General features: G+C 33.5%; 1 protein-coding gene across 1 annotated transcript; it reads right to left on the bottom strand.

Moving 5' to 3' along the window:
- Window positions 1-1,246: 1,246 nt before the first annotated feature.
- LOC124357254 (radial spoke head protein 9 homolog) lies at window positions 1,247-16,739 on the bottom strand. Its single transcript, XM_046808823.1, has 5 exons — window positions 16,359-16,739; window positions 8,175-8,637; window positions 6,422-6,713; window positions 2,104-2,264; window positions 1,247-1,456 (listed from the first exon to the last, which is right to left on the bottom strand). The coding sequence occupies exons 1-5, from the start codon at window positions 16,583-16,585 to the stop codon at window positions 1,295-1,297; spliced, it is 1,305 nt and encodes a 434-aa protein (XP_046664779.1). The 5' UTR covers window positions 16,586-16,739; the 3' UTR covers window positions 1,247-1,294.

Below are 16,739 nucleotides of genomic sequence, written 5' to 3'. Positions count from 1 at the left end.
TGGTAATGATTCAATTCACCACGTTTATTGTGACTACCAAGCAGAGCATGCTTGTTCTCCGAAAAGCTGTAATTAATTTCTTTATTATTATCAAATAAGTTATCAGAGATGGTCTTACCCTGCCAAAATCCATATTGACACTCAGAAAAAATATTGTCTTCTTGAATAAATGCTACCAGCTGTTTTTTTACAACCTTTTTGGAAAAAATACTTAGCAAAGAAATTGGGTGGAAGTTTTTCCGCTGGGGTTAAATGTAGGGGTTGCTCCAATTAACTTACAGGGGAAAGAGGGGAACAGAAACTAACAGGATCAGAAAAGAGAGGTGAGAATATCTCAGCAGTAGGTGACAAGAAAGATGATTTACAGAAACAGATTTACTTCTACATTACCCAGTTTTAACTGGACATAGGAGCTTTGGCATCTAGCCACCTAGAGAGTGTATTTGACAAATAACATTGGTTGTTGTTATTGTGGTGAAGTTAACATCGCAAACCATACATTCTTTGAATGCCAACAGTGGGAAGTGAACAGAGAATTTTTGAGCATTGGGGACCACTTTACAGCAAACAATATTCTAGGGCATATGTTAAGAAGAAATGACAATAATTGTCATAATAAAATTATTTCCAATTATTGCAAGGTCACTTGGAGCTTTTTTGAAACATCTTTCAGAATAAGATAGATAATTAAAGGCTGAAGGGAGTCCAGTGCATACCCTCACAAGATACCTGTATTGATGAGCCTTATGAGATTACACTTCTAAGTTGAAGTAATACTAAAAGTAGTTCCAACTTGGAAAAAAGTTGAGTAGGGTGGGTTTTAGCTGGTAAAAACCTGGCACAATCAGAAGTATTGGGTTCTGGGTACTCATGATAATTTTTCTTGATAATCCACAGCATTCAGGAAAAAAGAAAAAAAGGTTTCTGACACCCATACGCCATGTACTGTAAACCCAACTGTGGTCGGAGAGTCTGTTTATGTTACTAACTGTACTGTGTGTGTAGAACCTCGTGTTGCTGTGCAACATTTTATCACCAATGTTGTGAACTTTTTCTTAACTCACCTGTTCTGAGGAAGTCATTTTTAAACAAGTAAATATCGGTTTTTAGTTTCATTCTGATTTTATCTGAGATTATATCCAGTGCTCCATTTAAGTGAGATTTTTTTCCCCTTTCAACTTATCTAAATATTATAATCTAGAGCTGTCCTTAAGCACGTTTTATAGTTATAAATAATTCCTACACATGAACAAACAGAAAGTTTTTTAGTCAAAACATACAATTGTTAAAAACATCAAGCTGAGGTGTTTATTTTGTCTTTAATTTCTTTAGAAGATTCTCTCTCAGTTATGTTCATATCTTCTTCATCTTCCTTGAATTCTACAGTTGGTTTCTCTTCGCTGGTTTTCACACTGACTGCCAATGAGGACTTCTCTTTAATAATTGGTGCATAAATCTGAAATTAAACCATACCCTTATAATTGATGCTTTGACCATTACAATTTACCAGATTGTAAGTGTACTATTTATCGTTATTACAAACAAGTTGCCATTATCATTATCATTCACTATTAACCTAAACTGACAGGGTCTACTAAACCAGATGTGCGAATATTTTAGAGCATGATGTTTGAGTTGCCTCTACGACACCTAGGAGCGCCGGTCCACCCCGGTCTTCTTCCGCTGTCCGGGTTGGGAAAGGCTCCGCCTGGAGGCCACAAGAAAACTTGGTGTTTTTTTGGTGGATACGGTCTGCGAAAAGATAATGGAGGATGAGGGGAACTGGGATTGTTTGTCACAGTTCGTCCTCCTGGAAAAGAAACCCGATCTGGACCACGAAGTGGCCCAGATCCCTTGACCGAGCGGCTGGATAAGAAGCGAGCCCCACGGGCTTAAGCCAAATTTAGGCCTAGCCTGAAGTAATGTGATAAACAATCCCAGGTTAGAATCCTAAAGAGTAGAGGAGGTTTTTTAGTGGGTAAACCTGTTTTTAGGGGAGTCCCACACTACAGGATGGCCACCTGCGTGCATAATTACATTTTTCCTGCCTCTCCCTCAAACAAAAAACAAAAAAATACCTGACAGGGTTATCTATTCCAGTACCTGAGTCATGAATGGAATATCTAGATTGCGTTGGCCAGCACCGATGTACACAAATCCATGTTCTGGTGTGGTCAGGTGATGGAAGAATGAAAACCCAGGCCAGTGAAGATTTCGTAGGATGATTGCTCGATCTCCCTCCACCAGTTGAGCAGTCCAGCAATCTATTGACCACAGCATAGTGGTGGTTAAAGAAAGCTTTAAATAATATGTTTAGCTTTAAAATACATATGTGTTAATTTGTAATTAAAGTCATAACTTTACTAAATGTATAAGTACATAATTGGTGACCTTTTTTATCATAACATGAATCAGAATCAGAATTTTATTGCCGTTACAAATGTGGTATGCATGGCATCGTCATCACATACAAAACAAATTGTATTATAAAAGTAAAAATATTCATAACTAGGCTATGTTAGCTTCAATATGATCTATAACTTCATCTAATCTGTATGCTGCTAGATTTACTAAGATATTTTTTAAGCATTTCTTAAACCTAATAAAATCTAGACATTTAATATGATTTGGTAACATGTTATAAATTTTAATACCTATCTCTCCAAAAACTATTTTTGGTACACTGGTAGGTACAGTAGTTTACTCTAAGATTAGAACAATTTCTAGTAAAGTAATTATGTATAGAGCTATTTACTGTTATTGTCTGCAAGTTATTTTTAACCATACAGTAATACATCCAGAACAAATATAGAAGGCACAGTCAAACACCTCTAATTGTCTAAACAAAGGTTTGCAATGGGTTTTATTGTTTACATTACACATTATCCTAATAGCTCTCTTCTGCAATATCAAAAGTCTTTTAGGTGTTAGGATCATTGCCCCATACAATAACTCCATAGGACAAATGACTCTGGATGTGTGCATAGTATACTGCAGTTAATGTTTCAATATTTACAATTAATCTCAATCTTAACAACACAAAAAATGCCTTTTGCTAATTTTTTACATAAAACTTCTATATGCTGTTCCATTTCAGATTCTCTTGGAGGTGAACACCTAGAAACTTTACATTATCATGGTTTGGTTTATGTTGTAAATTAAAATTAATCTCCTGAGTTTTCTCAATGGTTTACACAGAGGACGTTCGCCGCACACCAATCATTCACAATTGAGTTAGCGGACTAGTAGAGAATCATTTACTACATTAAGATTTTTACAATTCAGTAAGATTGCTAGGTCGTCTGCAAACATGTATGATCTTGTCACATTGTTATTTATGGAGGCTGGCAGGTAAATTTACATAAATTATAAATAATACAGGTCCCAAAATGGATCCTTGTGGAACCCCTGCTGTAACTGCATTGTATTGAGAAGAGCTTCCATTAAAAGCAACCATTTGATATCTCTCTTTGAGATATGATTTAAAAAATTGTAAAGACAGATCATCAAAACCATAATACTTAAGTTTATCTAACAAAATTTCATGATTTACCGTGTCGAAGGCTTTAGACATGTCGAAGAACTTGCCTATGACCACTTTTTTATCATCTACACCATGAATTACAGTTCTTCATAAATTTTACAATAGCATTTAGTGTTCCTCTCTTAGGCCTAAAACCAAACTGACTATCTGATAACAATAGGTTACTTTCAAAATACTGAATTACTTGCCTATTTATTATTACCTCAAAACACTTTTGAAACAATTGGAATTATCGAGACAGGTCTAAAAACTGTTATGTTCTTTCCGTGTACCTTTTTTTATACAGTGGTATAACCTTTGCCAGCTTAAGGCACCTTGGAAATGTACCATTATTAATACAAAAGATTCAAGAGATAGGCTAGACCTTCGGCAATAAAAGGTGCAGCAAGTTTCAACAGCTCAGAATTTAAAACCATACACATCCAGACATGAACTATTACTTAACAAATTAAATAGCATTCATACATCTGTTCAACCTTTACTTCAGTAATACTAAATTCACAGTTAGACACATTACAACTTAACTTACTTAAATAGTATGACATAGACTGGACTAGAAAAAAGGCACATTAGCAATGAGATCTTTTACACTATTCACAAAAAAGTTATTGAAATCACAAGCTGTTAGACTACTTCCAACTTCTGTACTTTTTAGACCTATCACTATTACTTATATTTTCATTAATAATAGACCACATAATTTTAGGTTTATTTTTAGCAGATGACACCCTCTCACAATTAAAACGTAGCTTACAACTTCTAACATCGCTTTTATATTTCTTCTTTAATTTCATATAACATTCTTTAAAGTAGGTTATGCCTGTAGACTTATACTGAGCATACATATATAAACAACTTTCCTTAAGTTCTTTGAGGTCTGTAGTTTATTCCAAGAGGGAAGTTTACAATAATCCCTAACAGCTGGTACATACTTAATAGGAAAAGCAATATTCACAATGTTCATAAATTTATTTAAAAAATAGTCAAATTTATCATCTATGCTATTTAACTCATACAGAAGCAACCAGTTAATTTTACTAATTAGAGTGACAAAATACAATGAATTGATATAATCAATTGTTCTGACAATTTTAAAATCTTTTTGCTTAGAACTATTTACATTGGTTAGCCTACTATATTACATGGACTGGTAACGTAAACATGCCATGAAATGAGGAATCGTGTTCTGTCATTCTACCAATCTGATGTCAGGAATAAAAAAGGGTTGGAATTGAATATTTTTTATAACTGTTATTGTTATTGTATAACAGATAATTGTGAGATATATTATAATCATAATGTAACTATTTTTCAAACAAAATCATTGAGCTTAATTTAATTTGTAGTGGGTTTTAGTTTTTAAGAGTGTATTTTAGCACATTTGTACAGTAAGGAATTTTAGTAATTTTATACTGTAACATTTCTTCAGATTAATTAATTAATATAGAATAGTATTTACTATGAGTCCCCCCCAAATGCAATTATGTTGACTGATGTATTTTCAGTAATGTATCTAAAAAAGGATTATGGGGGTTACACAATCCACCGTAAGGTTTATTAACACATTCACTGCAGCTGGCCCCATATGGGGACGGCGGACCTGCGTGCGTGGAATGGACGTCCCCAAATGGGGCCGCCTTGCTGCTCTACACACAAAGCCTTAGTGTGATTTAGCCATTCTTTGTAGACTGTTGAATCTTTGCCGCATTTTAGGTTCTTTTTCAATAGGAGCCTGTTGTAATCTTTGAGTGTTCAGTGTGTTGTTTCTGAGTATATCAACTGTGTTATTCTTTCTCTACATTATTTGTATGTTTTTTTTATAAAAATGGATCCTGCAGTGCCAGGTACCTCTGGTCAGACTAACTTTCACTCCAGCAATGAACAAAACTACGACAGTGATGGCTCTGTGGATATCATACAAAGAGTTGTTGACGACTCTTCCTCAGACAATTCATCTGCTTGTTCTGAAAGTGATGATGAGGCTAATGTTATTGAGGTTCCAACTTGGAGTATTACAACAACAGGTATGAGGCCTATTGAATTCGTCAGAACCGAATCTTTGTTAGTATTAGTCCCGGGGGTTGGTTCCTCAATAGATTTTTTCACACTCCTACTTGACAATGTTTTCCTAGAAAATATTTGCAAATTTACAAATGCTTATGCATTCAATTGTGTATACAGTAAACCAACCTTGATACCGAAATCAAGAATAAATGCGTGGAAAGAGAGCATCAGGGATTTATTCTTAGATTCCTCATGTACACGGGCAAATCAGATACTACCGTAGGTGGTGTAGGGCATACTTAGAGGGTTGTCCTACACCTTTTGAAGGATTATTTGGGGCAAAGCTATTCAGTGTATATGGACTTACAATGAAACAAGTAAGTGATATCAGCAGCAGAGCGCTCGTAACAACTTTCGACAGTATGGGACCAGCACAATATGTGGCCGGCCCCAGTAGGGGCCAAAAATTATGACGTCACAGTTCCAGGAAACTCGGCTGGAAACGTCATTTAGACCTTCAATCCTGCCTTTCCACCATACAAGGGAAGTTTTTTCTACATAAACATTTTTCAGTATCCGGTAACTCTAATTATGCTTTTTGCTGTAGCGAATGTATTAAGGAGAGCCCGTAATCTAAGAGAACAATAAGTATTAAAACAATCATCCATGTCATAACATTCAAACAGAAATAAACCAGCCAATTTATACATGACACAATACAATAAACAAGGATATTAACTCAGGTTGTTTCTATGTACATATATATATAAACTCGAAACCTCTCTCTTTTGAAAATTACTTACTCTAAATGCACAATAATAATTTTTCATATCACAAATGTTTCATATGATGCGAAACTCAAAATGATTTTACCTGAGGGTATATCCTTGTCGATGGTGTCGAGGAAATCAATTGCATAATTGTAGTCAGTCCTGCTCATCAGGTTGCAGTTCCAATCCTGTTGAGGTCTTCTGTAATGCTGGAAGCTACAGAGTTCATCAGCATCCTCCAGCTGGAGTCCTTCAAAAGCTTTACTGTGAATTGTGAATCCATCTGTCTGCTTAAATAACCCTCCTCGAGGGGCTAGAGAGGTCTCTTCGGAAATAATGTGTATTATAGCAGCCAAGCGGTCTTCTTCCTTCAGTTCCCCACTAGTTATTGGTGGCTGCAGCAAATAACTTTGAGATTAGTGAACTTTCATCCAACTATAATAAAGCTCGGCCCCTTCACTCTCCTTGTAAGTGGATGTGATTACTAATCCTGTCAATTTTGTTTTATCATCTGTTCGTTGAAGATGGCTCTTCATGTTGAGGTCGAAATATGTCATGATTTTAATTGTTAGCAATATTTCAAAACAGTGTGAACCAGAAGTATAAATGTTAGTTATATTTATATCTTTTATATTTTTGCCATGAACTCTATTTCAATGTACATAATAAAGATGTATAAGTACATAGTTTATAGAAATTGATTATAGATTGCTCAATTGTGTTCTCTGGAGTTCAAGTTAATGTAAACTTGATAAAACTTTATATATTATTGTAAATAACTAGACTTGTATTTAGAGCTCATTAATAATATAGTAATTTTTGATCGTAAAGTTTTAAACTTATGACTTGTTTTGGACCAAAGTGCAACATTTGTTTGTGTTTTATGAGCAAGAGACACATTATTTAAACTTAAATCTTTAGGCCTCACCATCAAATTGCTATAATTTTTAATTCATACTGTAATTATTATCAGATCCGTCAATACCATTACATATTTTAGATATTTATTTTTACAAAGAAAGTATTTGTCTATTTATAGATAGAATGTTTTATGGAATTTGGGCATAACAAACTTAATATGGCAGTAGCCATAGTATGATAATTTATGTTGTAGGCTCAATTAAGTATAACACTTTTATCTTGTTTCATGATTAAAGCATTAGCAAATAACTCAAAGATATGTTAATATAATTTTAAGCTTCATTCAACAGTTCAAGTGTTCATACAAAATTAAAAATCAGGCCTAACTTGCTGTTAAATTACATCAATCTAAGAACTAGTATTAACACGTTCAAGCCAAACTCTATCTCGTGGTATAGCACCTCAAATCCCAAAGTTAGTTGTTTAGCCTATAGTATTAATTTAGCATTATTATTACGGAATATAATCACTTTTATGGAAAAACCGTTTTTTCTTAAATAAAAAGTACTCTGATGTCATCGGTACTAACAGTGTTGACATACTTAATAATAATAGTGAAACATGTGAGAAAAAATTGGGAATCTGAGTCTGCTAAAGGTAATAGCAACATGTGAGAGACTGGTGGGAATTGAGTCAATCAGAACAGCTGATTACAAATCAGCAGAAATTCAGGTTGTAAACATTAAAAAATAATTAATACTTTGAAGACTGATTTCTGGAAACCAAGGTGAATTTGGTACTATCAGACACATTTAAATAAACATATAGTATAGTGATAATCAGGATTTATTATTTAATAGTAAACAATTTGGCAGCTTAAAAGTACCTCTGTACTCAACGTCAAATGCACACGGCATCACCAGGCTTGAACGTGTTAGTACTGATGTGTAAGTGATCTTCATTCTTCAATTAAGGTATCATTGCATATTACTTACAAGTTCTTCTGTAGTACCAATTGGTTTGTTTTCATCTTGTGATAATTTTGGATTATTTTGATTACTATTATCATCAGGTTTTTCATCTTCCTTTGTTTCCCCAGCTTCCTTTTCTGCTTCAGATTTGTTTCCCAGTTCTGCCTCCCCAACTTCAGATTTACTTCCTTTACCAACTACAGGTTTGTCTTCTACAATAGAATTTTTTACTTCATCTTGTTTTTCTTGATTTGACTTTCGTGTTTCCTCTTTATCTTTCTGATCTGCTTGTTCGCTCCCAAGTTCTTTTGTTTCTATTTGTTCATCTTCTTTTAATTCGGATGCAAACAGATCCTCAGAAGGAGAATCATCCACAATCTCTATAACTAAACCAGGATCTCCTTTAAAAGGCTTTGTGCACAGCTCAGTAAGAATGAGATGTTCCCTTTGAGGAATGGGCAGCAGTTTCCAATTCTGGCAGTCATCACTGTACAATTACACTAATTTATTATTTGTAAAAAAAATTGGAAGTTATTTTAAATTTTTTAAATTAGATTTATCTAAAAACTTTAAAGTTATCATCCATATCAAGAAACAAAGTAAATATTTATAATCTGGAGATAAAATAGCTTCTTTAAAATTCTCCTTAAAAATGTTTTCAAATTTAAAACTAGAGTTATTTTAATCTTTGATATAATAATATATAGTCTTTAAATAGTTTTTTTAAGGAATATTAAATATACAACAACGTTAAAACTGAACTGGCTGTTTACCATGCTTATTTCTCCTGGCACATGAATTGTTGTTTATTAGTAAGGGGTATCTCTAGGCTTACTGTTAATATACTTATTCTCCAAAAGTACACAGTGAGAATACTAGCAGGCATTCCACCGCATGGTCATTGCAAAACCTGTTTCATTAATATAAAAATGTTAACAGTTTACAGCAGTGCTTAATTTCTAAAATTTTAGGTGTGGGAACTCTTAAAGCGGGAAGCTCAGACCGGTGGGTATGGAATACACCCCAGGAAGGAGGGGGGCCTTCACCCAGGAAAACTTTTGAAAAATTATAACTGTAAACCTTTGTTTTTAGGCCACCCAGACATAATAATACATTCATTTTTATAAAATACCAAGTGATATTTTAATGCTGTTTATTTTCTTTAAGGTGCTTGATTAGGATGTAAAAAAATAAAAAACATGAATTTAAATTATTGAGTTTACTCTCTACTCTACTCTACTCCATTAACACCTTGTTGCCTACTTTTAAAATTTTCCAGAAATATTTGGTTTGATTTCATTGACCATTTTTGTTTGAATCAATGAAGCTCGCCAATATTAATTTTTTAATGAATGTTAAAAATAAAAACTCAATTGAGCTTTATTCACAGTTTTATTTTATACACATTACAGTAGTAATAATAATACATATTAATATGTAAATGGATGTTTGTTAATATAACAGCTTTTTTACAAGTTTGCATATTTTACAAAAAAATTGCATACCTTATGGGTACAAATACAATATTAATACATTCAAAATAAACCAACTTCTTGGAAAGGAAAGGAAGCGTTTAATTACACACAAAATAAATTACACACAGAGTGGAGTAACACGGTTTCATTTTTTTAAATTTAGTGTAGTTTTAAAAAGTTAAGGTTGATTATTTTTATTTGCTTATTAGTTATTATAACAAATATGTACGGGATTTGTAGTATAATATTGTAAGGCAATGCCAAGACTGTTGGTAAACTTAGTTTTAGTTGTTTGTTAATATTTTAAAGTGAATAACTACAAAAGAAACAAAACAACAATACACAAAAACTAACTGTAAGTACAAAAAAGAACTCAGAAACTTGAGTTCAGAACACAACTATAAGTTAGGCATAGGCTAGTTATTTTAATGAAAACTTAATGTTCTGAAATTCTAAAAGATATTTAAAAAACAGATTTAGGAAAAAAGTTCCCACAATGCAATGCTGTCTTCATGGTAAGTTTTCTGCCCTCGTTGTTTTGACTTGCTTGGTGTCAAGTGCAGAATGGTGTCCCTTTGCCAGCCAGGTTTTGACGTGTCGCTCGGGATTGTATCTAGCCACAGGAGGTCCTAGGAGCCTGATCCGCAATAAATCGCAAACAGTTGCTAATGTAGAGTGAAGATCTAAGAGGAGACATAATTAGATTCATTGCAGAAAACCCACGTTCACATTCAGCACTAGACACTGCAATACTATTTATGATGGAAATCAGTTAAATATATTCTAGAGCAACCGACGGCGGTTTGCTCTAGAATAGTAGGTTTCTCTCCACTTAACATAGGCTTCAGTCCTGCTTGAAGTGTCTGAAGTCTCTAATTATATCCTGAGAACTGCTAATCTTAAATCTATCGCAGATTCGCTGGATCTCACATTCTCCGTAGGTGATGGATAAGTCTTTTGGCCAATACATGGGGTGGATCACTTTGATGTCATTCATGATTTTGGTTGTAGTGTTCAGCCCGCATTTGAAGATGATGATAACAACCTTGAAGTCAAGTTGTTTAGCGAGGCTCCGATAGAACTGTTTTTCTGGAATACTGGGTATCTTGGATCTTACACAAAGTTTAACATCTTGAAACATCAAATCGTCAATAGCAATTTTAGCTTCCACTGAACGTTCTACCCATGTTTTCAACTCGGTTTTCAAACACTTTGATTAACAGTGTTACATCACTGTGGGCTTGGATAAGGTTGAGGCTTGATTTTTTGAAGCTGTAAGGACAAATCCGATAACTCTTCTAGAGCATCGAACATCAATGCCAGGTTCTTTGTTGAAGGTTACACAAAGGTCAATGCCAGGTTGTGTACAAAAGTTGTAGAAGATAATGTACTACAAAGCCCTTTGTAGTTGAACGTTGCTTCGAGAGTCCCTTTGTTTGTCTTCAGATGCTTCAATGAAATGATTGTACAAAGCTTTATAAAATCTGTCCAAACTGCTTTCACCGCCATTAAGCTGGAGGCTACCCAACGAGTATCTAAAAACACGGCCGATTTTCAACATTTGCTCCTCTAGTCCTTTAGCAACTTCTGCCAACTCCCTGCTGTTTTTCGGTGAACAACTAAACATGTTTCTAATTTTATCCATGAATATCTTAAAATGATTGATTCCAAGCTACTTCTTCTATGGAATCGTGCACGGCAAAGCTCTAACGATGGTTTCAAACAATGCCAAATGAACAAGTTGGGGAACGTTTCAGTAAGCTGGTATAGCAAGGCCAGATTTCTTGCCTAGTAGCACTGAAGCACCATCACAAGTTAGAGCAATCATATGGTCTTTCATGAATTCAAAGCTTAGACCTAATGCTTGTAACTGATTTAAAAAGTTCTTGTAATATACCAGCTGAATATAGCACTTGTTGTGCTATTTAGCTCAAAAAAGTGTTAAGAACACTGTCATAGGGTTTTGCATTCCCTTTAGAACAGTTCTGATATAAACCACCAAAGCATTTTGTTTGAAACTGAAGTGGCTTCATCCAAAAGCAGGGAAAATTTATTTAGAGTCTGACTTGATTTAGGCCATTTATCAAGTCTGATTTCATTTCATCAGAAATATGATGAATTATATTGGAGCAAGCAACATTTGAATGTAGGATTCGCCCCATATCTAAGCCATTCATTATTTGAAGATCAATTTCAGTTTCAAACTCAAAAAATGGCCTATTTAGTTTAGCTTGCTTATAAGCCGTGCGGAAAATGCGCTCAGTTACAATCTGCTGCTCTTTATGCATAGAAGCAACAGCTTTTTTCATTGTATCTTTCTTAGCTTCAATGAGTATTTTTTCAGCTAAAGAATGAGCTCGAGACCCACGGTGTAAAAAATATCTTTTTCCTAAGAGAGGATTGCTGGTCTTTTTTATTGTTTCCATAAGCGAGGTAAACAGTTCCTAAAACCCACTCTTCGCTAATCTTTAGGCCCTTCGTTTTCTCTGCAACCTAGAGTACTCACACTACGGCAAACGTTGCAAACCTAGTTCTCTGTTCACAATTAACCATGGATTTTTAGCTTTAAATTCAACAATTTGTTCTTCAGACCAACAAACTGGCTGTTCACCCCTATTAACAAAATCATTATTTTCATTACTAACCTTAGCTTCGTCTGCATCAGATCCCAAACCCACCAACCTGGATACTATTTTGACCAACGAGGAAGTCGAAGGGGGAATGGTAATCGCAATTATCCTCATTGATCCCGATTGCGTCTTCTTTTTTATCTTGATCAACAATTGAAGGTTGTAGTCAATGCTTCCGAACTGCAGTTCTCATTATTCGCATAACCTTTTTGTTTCTTAGGGTTAGGTTTAAAAGAAATCAACAATTTTTCTGGTAGTCATAGTCAATTAGGAAACTATTTAACTGCACCAGCACTAATAAGCATAAAACACGAAACACAATCAACGACCTGCACCTCAAAAAACGAACTTAAGCGTGATGGGATGCGATGCAACTTGTAACTTAAACGCGAAACACACCAAGGTCAAGTCAAGCTAGTCAACACACTTGTGATCACTGGGGCGGTGGCGCGGTGAAGGAATGGAGGGGGAAAGGAAGGGGGTGGGGTGGGTATTGCTTTGTTATTGAGAGGCGCAGCCGCGCATGCGCGAACTAGGATGACTCGCCCGTCACCTTCCTCCTGCCTGATTCCGTGCAAGACTCAGCACAGCACAGCTCACAACTGCTTGTACGGGCGCTTACTATCTGCTTTACGAGTCACTCGCAAAACAAAGCATAGCCTAATATTGATCCTACCTACATTTTTTTTTAACTAAAACTTGTACTCGTAGTTTTAAAGCGTTCCCTTGCGTTCCGGCACTCTTGGGAGGTAAGGGAACGCCGTTCCCTTGCGTTCCCACTGAAATTAACCACTGGTTTACAGCCATTATATCTTGCGACATAGCATGTTCAGTAAAGTCAAAACTAGACACACATTCATGGAGAGTCAAACAGTCCACAGCTATAAAACAAGAGACATAAACACCATAACAACATATTATAAAACCTGTACAGATTAGACTAATTTTGTTTGTACAACAAGTTACCTATGTATCTCCAAGACATTACTTGCCCAAGTAAATTCAGAAAACATCTACTTCAGTGGCTTGAGCAAGGGCACTGAAAGAATATATTTTTTATATTCTTTGAAACAATATTTACAATATTAATAGGAATATTATCTTATACAATATAATTAATAGACCTATATTTTTAAAGATCTGTTTTATTTACTATACTTATTTTTGTATGTATTTATTTTTCTATTGTATTGTTTAACCCAACAAACAAATGTATTACATATAAAGCAATTAATATAATTTATAGTCTTTTTTTAATCTATCATTCTCTCGTAAAATATATACCAGATTTTAAAATTGTTGTTATATTTATTATATGTATTGTTATTTGATATTAATCTGTATTTTCAGTATTTAAATTTAGTTGTCTTTTTTTAAGTTTAATGAAAAATTACCCGTCATCAAATTATGATGTAATGTGATGCTTAAGAATAAATAAATAAATAGGTTGCTATTAGTTATTTATTTAACATATTTTACTACTATTTTATCTTATATTTCTTTGAATATGGTAAAGTAAAAAGTTCGTTAAATATTAATATACCATTTCAGTGTTGTAAATTTAGGTGATATCAAAGTCAAAGTATCTTTATTACATGATCATTAAGAACAGTAATTTGTCACATTATAATACAAAGTTATTATTATACAATTGTAATATAATAGTTGTGAGTTAAAAGTTGGTTTTTAAATGTTGAAGGTCATGTAGTTCTTGCATTTACAAATTAGTAAAAGTGGAAATATTTCCAAAACAAGTAACTAAAAGTTAAGAATTATAAATAAACCATTACAACAGAGTCTCAAAGGACCCAACAGAACATAACAAAAGAATTATTTCACGGACCGCCTTTTACCTTTTTGACCCCCAAATCAATAAATCAGCAATGTACAGGATGTGTATCTTAATTGACACTATTTGTATTTAAAAAATTACTAATTTTACAACAAAATTCGAGTACTTCACTGTCTGTTTACTGTTCATTAGAAATATAAAATATTCCAAATTTTAAAATTTAGCCACAATATTCTAATATGGTGCCTAAATTAAAAACTTTGTTTTGAAACACATACTTTTTTGCAAACTTTGGATTTAAATAACATTCTCAAACATTTTAATTATTTACAATGTTTTTTAGCATATTTTGTTCTCTCAAGACAAGAAGATGAGAAAACTCTTGTTGCATTTATTCCTTAAAGGATTTATGCAGTGCTTTCGGAGTGACAGGATATTCAGGATAGGTAAGGTTGAGGAGTAGGATCCACCTCCTGTTGAGATGCATGAGAAAGGATTGTGGGCATTATCTCAGTTATGTCATCTTGGAAGAAGGGGAAGTTAGCTCTGTACCAGACTCCAGTCAAAGCTGAGGTAGCACGCCTTTCTGTCTAGGCTAACAACTGCTTTTCACACGTAGGGAGTCTCACAACACCAACAGTCATCCTCTGTAGTAGACTAGACCTAAAGACTACTTTTGTACCATTCTTTTTAACTTACTCACTTAGAAGCTAAAGCTTATTAAAGTTTTTAAAACTGGCATGTTTAAGAACAATTGCGTGTTTAATTTTGAACGTAATAAAAAAGCAAATTACATTATTGCCAAATGAACTGTTAGTATCATGTCTAAAATCAATAATAAACTACTAAAATAAGTATAAAAATATAATAGTAAGAAATTAACGTCTGTCCTAGTCAACAAACAAGTCAGGTCATATGGCAGTCCTCTAAGGCATTATATTTTTTGAACCACTGTCATTTTTTGAACCTAAATATATTTATCCATTGAATCAAATATCCTACTTTTCGTCATGTTACAGGAGACAGCCTACATGAAATGAAGAAAATCTTAAGTAAGAGTATAGGTTGAGCAGTAAATAAAATTAAAGGTTCTATTAGGGAAAAACAAAGCTGCAAATCTGACCTCAGATGGTGGACTTAACTTTCTAGTAAATTTAATCATTTTAAAAATAACAATATTGTCACAGTTAAGATGGACATTCTGTATAATGTTTTAGCAGCTTTTCAGTGAGGCCCATACATCATATACTATAATTAATATGAAGTGTAAATACAGGTGATTTTTAAACCATGAAATATAATGATTATTGTAATAATTATAATACTGTAAGAAAATTGGGAAAAAGAATTAGATAACTAACTTGGTTGGGTATTATAACTATCAAAATTTTCAAATCTTTGAAACTAGGTGTTAATATTTTATTTGGTTATAGGTCATTTTAACTATATGCATGATTTTGACTTTTATATCCAATGATATTAAAGCCTTCTAGAGTCACATAAGGAGTTTGATGAAAGATTCTCATAACCCAAAGAAATTATTCATAAAACAGAAGAACTAGCTACTCTAGGAAAGTTGTATAATCATTTTGCTCAGTTTTTTTACCAATAGTTGATAGGATAAATTTCACCTTCAGATTATGAATATATTAAAACCAATAATCTATTACAGTAGCATAACTAGACTTGGCTTTGGAGGGGTCTTAAATTTGATTGAAGAGTACATCACCCAGGGTGGTATGAAATAAATCTAAATTTAAATAAATTAGATATGCCTAATTCGAAGTAAAATATTTAACTGCTGTATTTTAAATAAGTTGGACCGCTGTTATATGTATATTTTTAAAGTATTTTAGGAGTTTAAGGGGAGGGTTCTATTCTCTTCATTCCCCCTCTTAGCCACTGATTAATAGTTATTTTGACAGTTTCTGAGGTGAAAAGGAAGGCTATTCTCTTTGGATAAGATCACTGGAACTGGTATATTTTACAGTGGTAATTCTAGTATTTACTTCATATCTTATGAGTAGTTTACTTTTATTAAAATTTTAAAGTCCGGAAGAAATGTGTAAATATATTTTTGTCCTCATAAACCTTTTTTGCCTACTTGCAGGCAGGGCCTTGGAAAAGACATTCGGCCCCAGTAAAACTATCTGTAAAAACTGGTCTGGGTATGGACCTGCTTGTAGGTGAACAATTTTGCCAGTCTCTTAGTATTTCTTATTTTGTTTATTTGTAATTCATAACTATTGATATAGTCGCTATAAAGGTAAAACTTATCAAATAAATTATGCTACTGATGAAGCAGTTTTACCTGTAGAAGAATTTTCTATCACTTATTGCATCAGTCTTGTATCCAAAAACTATATAATAATCTATTTCGGTACACTGTATAATACCCCAGAAAAACACTTTTTTTAAATGATTTTCATTTTGTAAAATTAATAATGAGTTAGTCAAAAGTGTGTAGTACTCAGAATTGAATATGAATGAAGAAAACTCCAACCAATGAACTGTGCTGTAAAGACTCTTCAAATCCATGCCACACACTACATGAAAACTGAAACTGATAATTAGGTATATTGTTATACTGTTTAATAACTATGTTTGAAAGGTAGTTCAAATTTTAAAAGTAATATTGTATTTAAGTTGCCTCAAATAACTTTTAAACACAACAATAATCTAAACTTTTAAA

Source organism: Homalodisca vitripennis, chromosome 3 (assembly GCF_021130785.1).
Source record: "Homalodisca vitripennis isolate AUS2020 chromosome 3, UT_GWSS_2.1, whole genome shotgun sequence".
In the NCBI taxonomy this organism is placed as follows: Eukaryota; Metazoa; Arthropoda; class Insecta; order Hemiptera; family Cicadellidae; genus Homalodisca; species Homalodisca vitripennis.
Note: the sequence above shows the minus strand (reverse complement) of the source record. Positions and strands in the feature narration are given on the sequence as shown.

Coding starts and splice junctions, on each gene's coding strand:
- LOC124357254 (XM_046808823.1), bottom strand. CDS start 16,585: ATGGATTTGAAGAGTCTTTACAGCACAGTTCATTGGTTGGAGTTTTCT. Junction 8,638..16,358: donor GATAGAAAATTCTTCTACAG/GTAAAACTGCTT, acceptor GTAATTGTACAG/TGATGACTGCCAGAATTGGA. Junction 1,457..2,103: donor ATATTCCATTCATGACTCAG/GTACTGGAATAG, acceptor GTTTAATTTCAG/ATTTATGCACCAATTATTAA.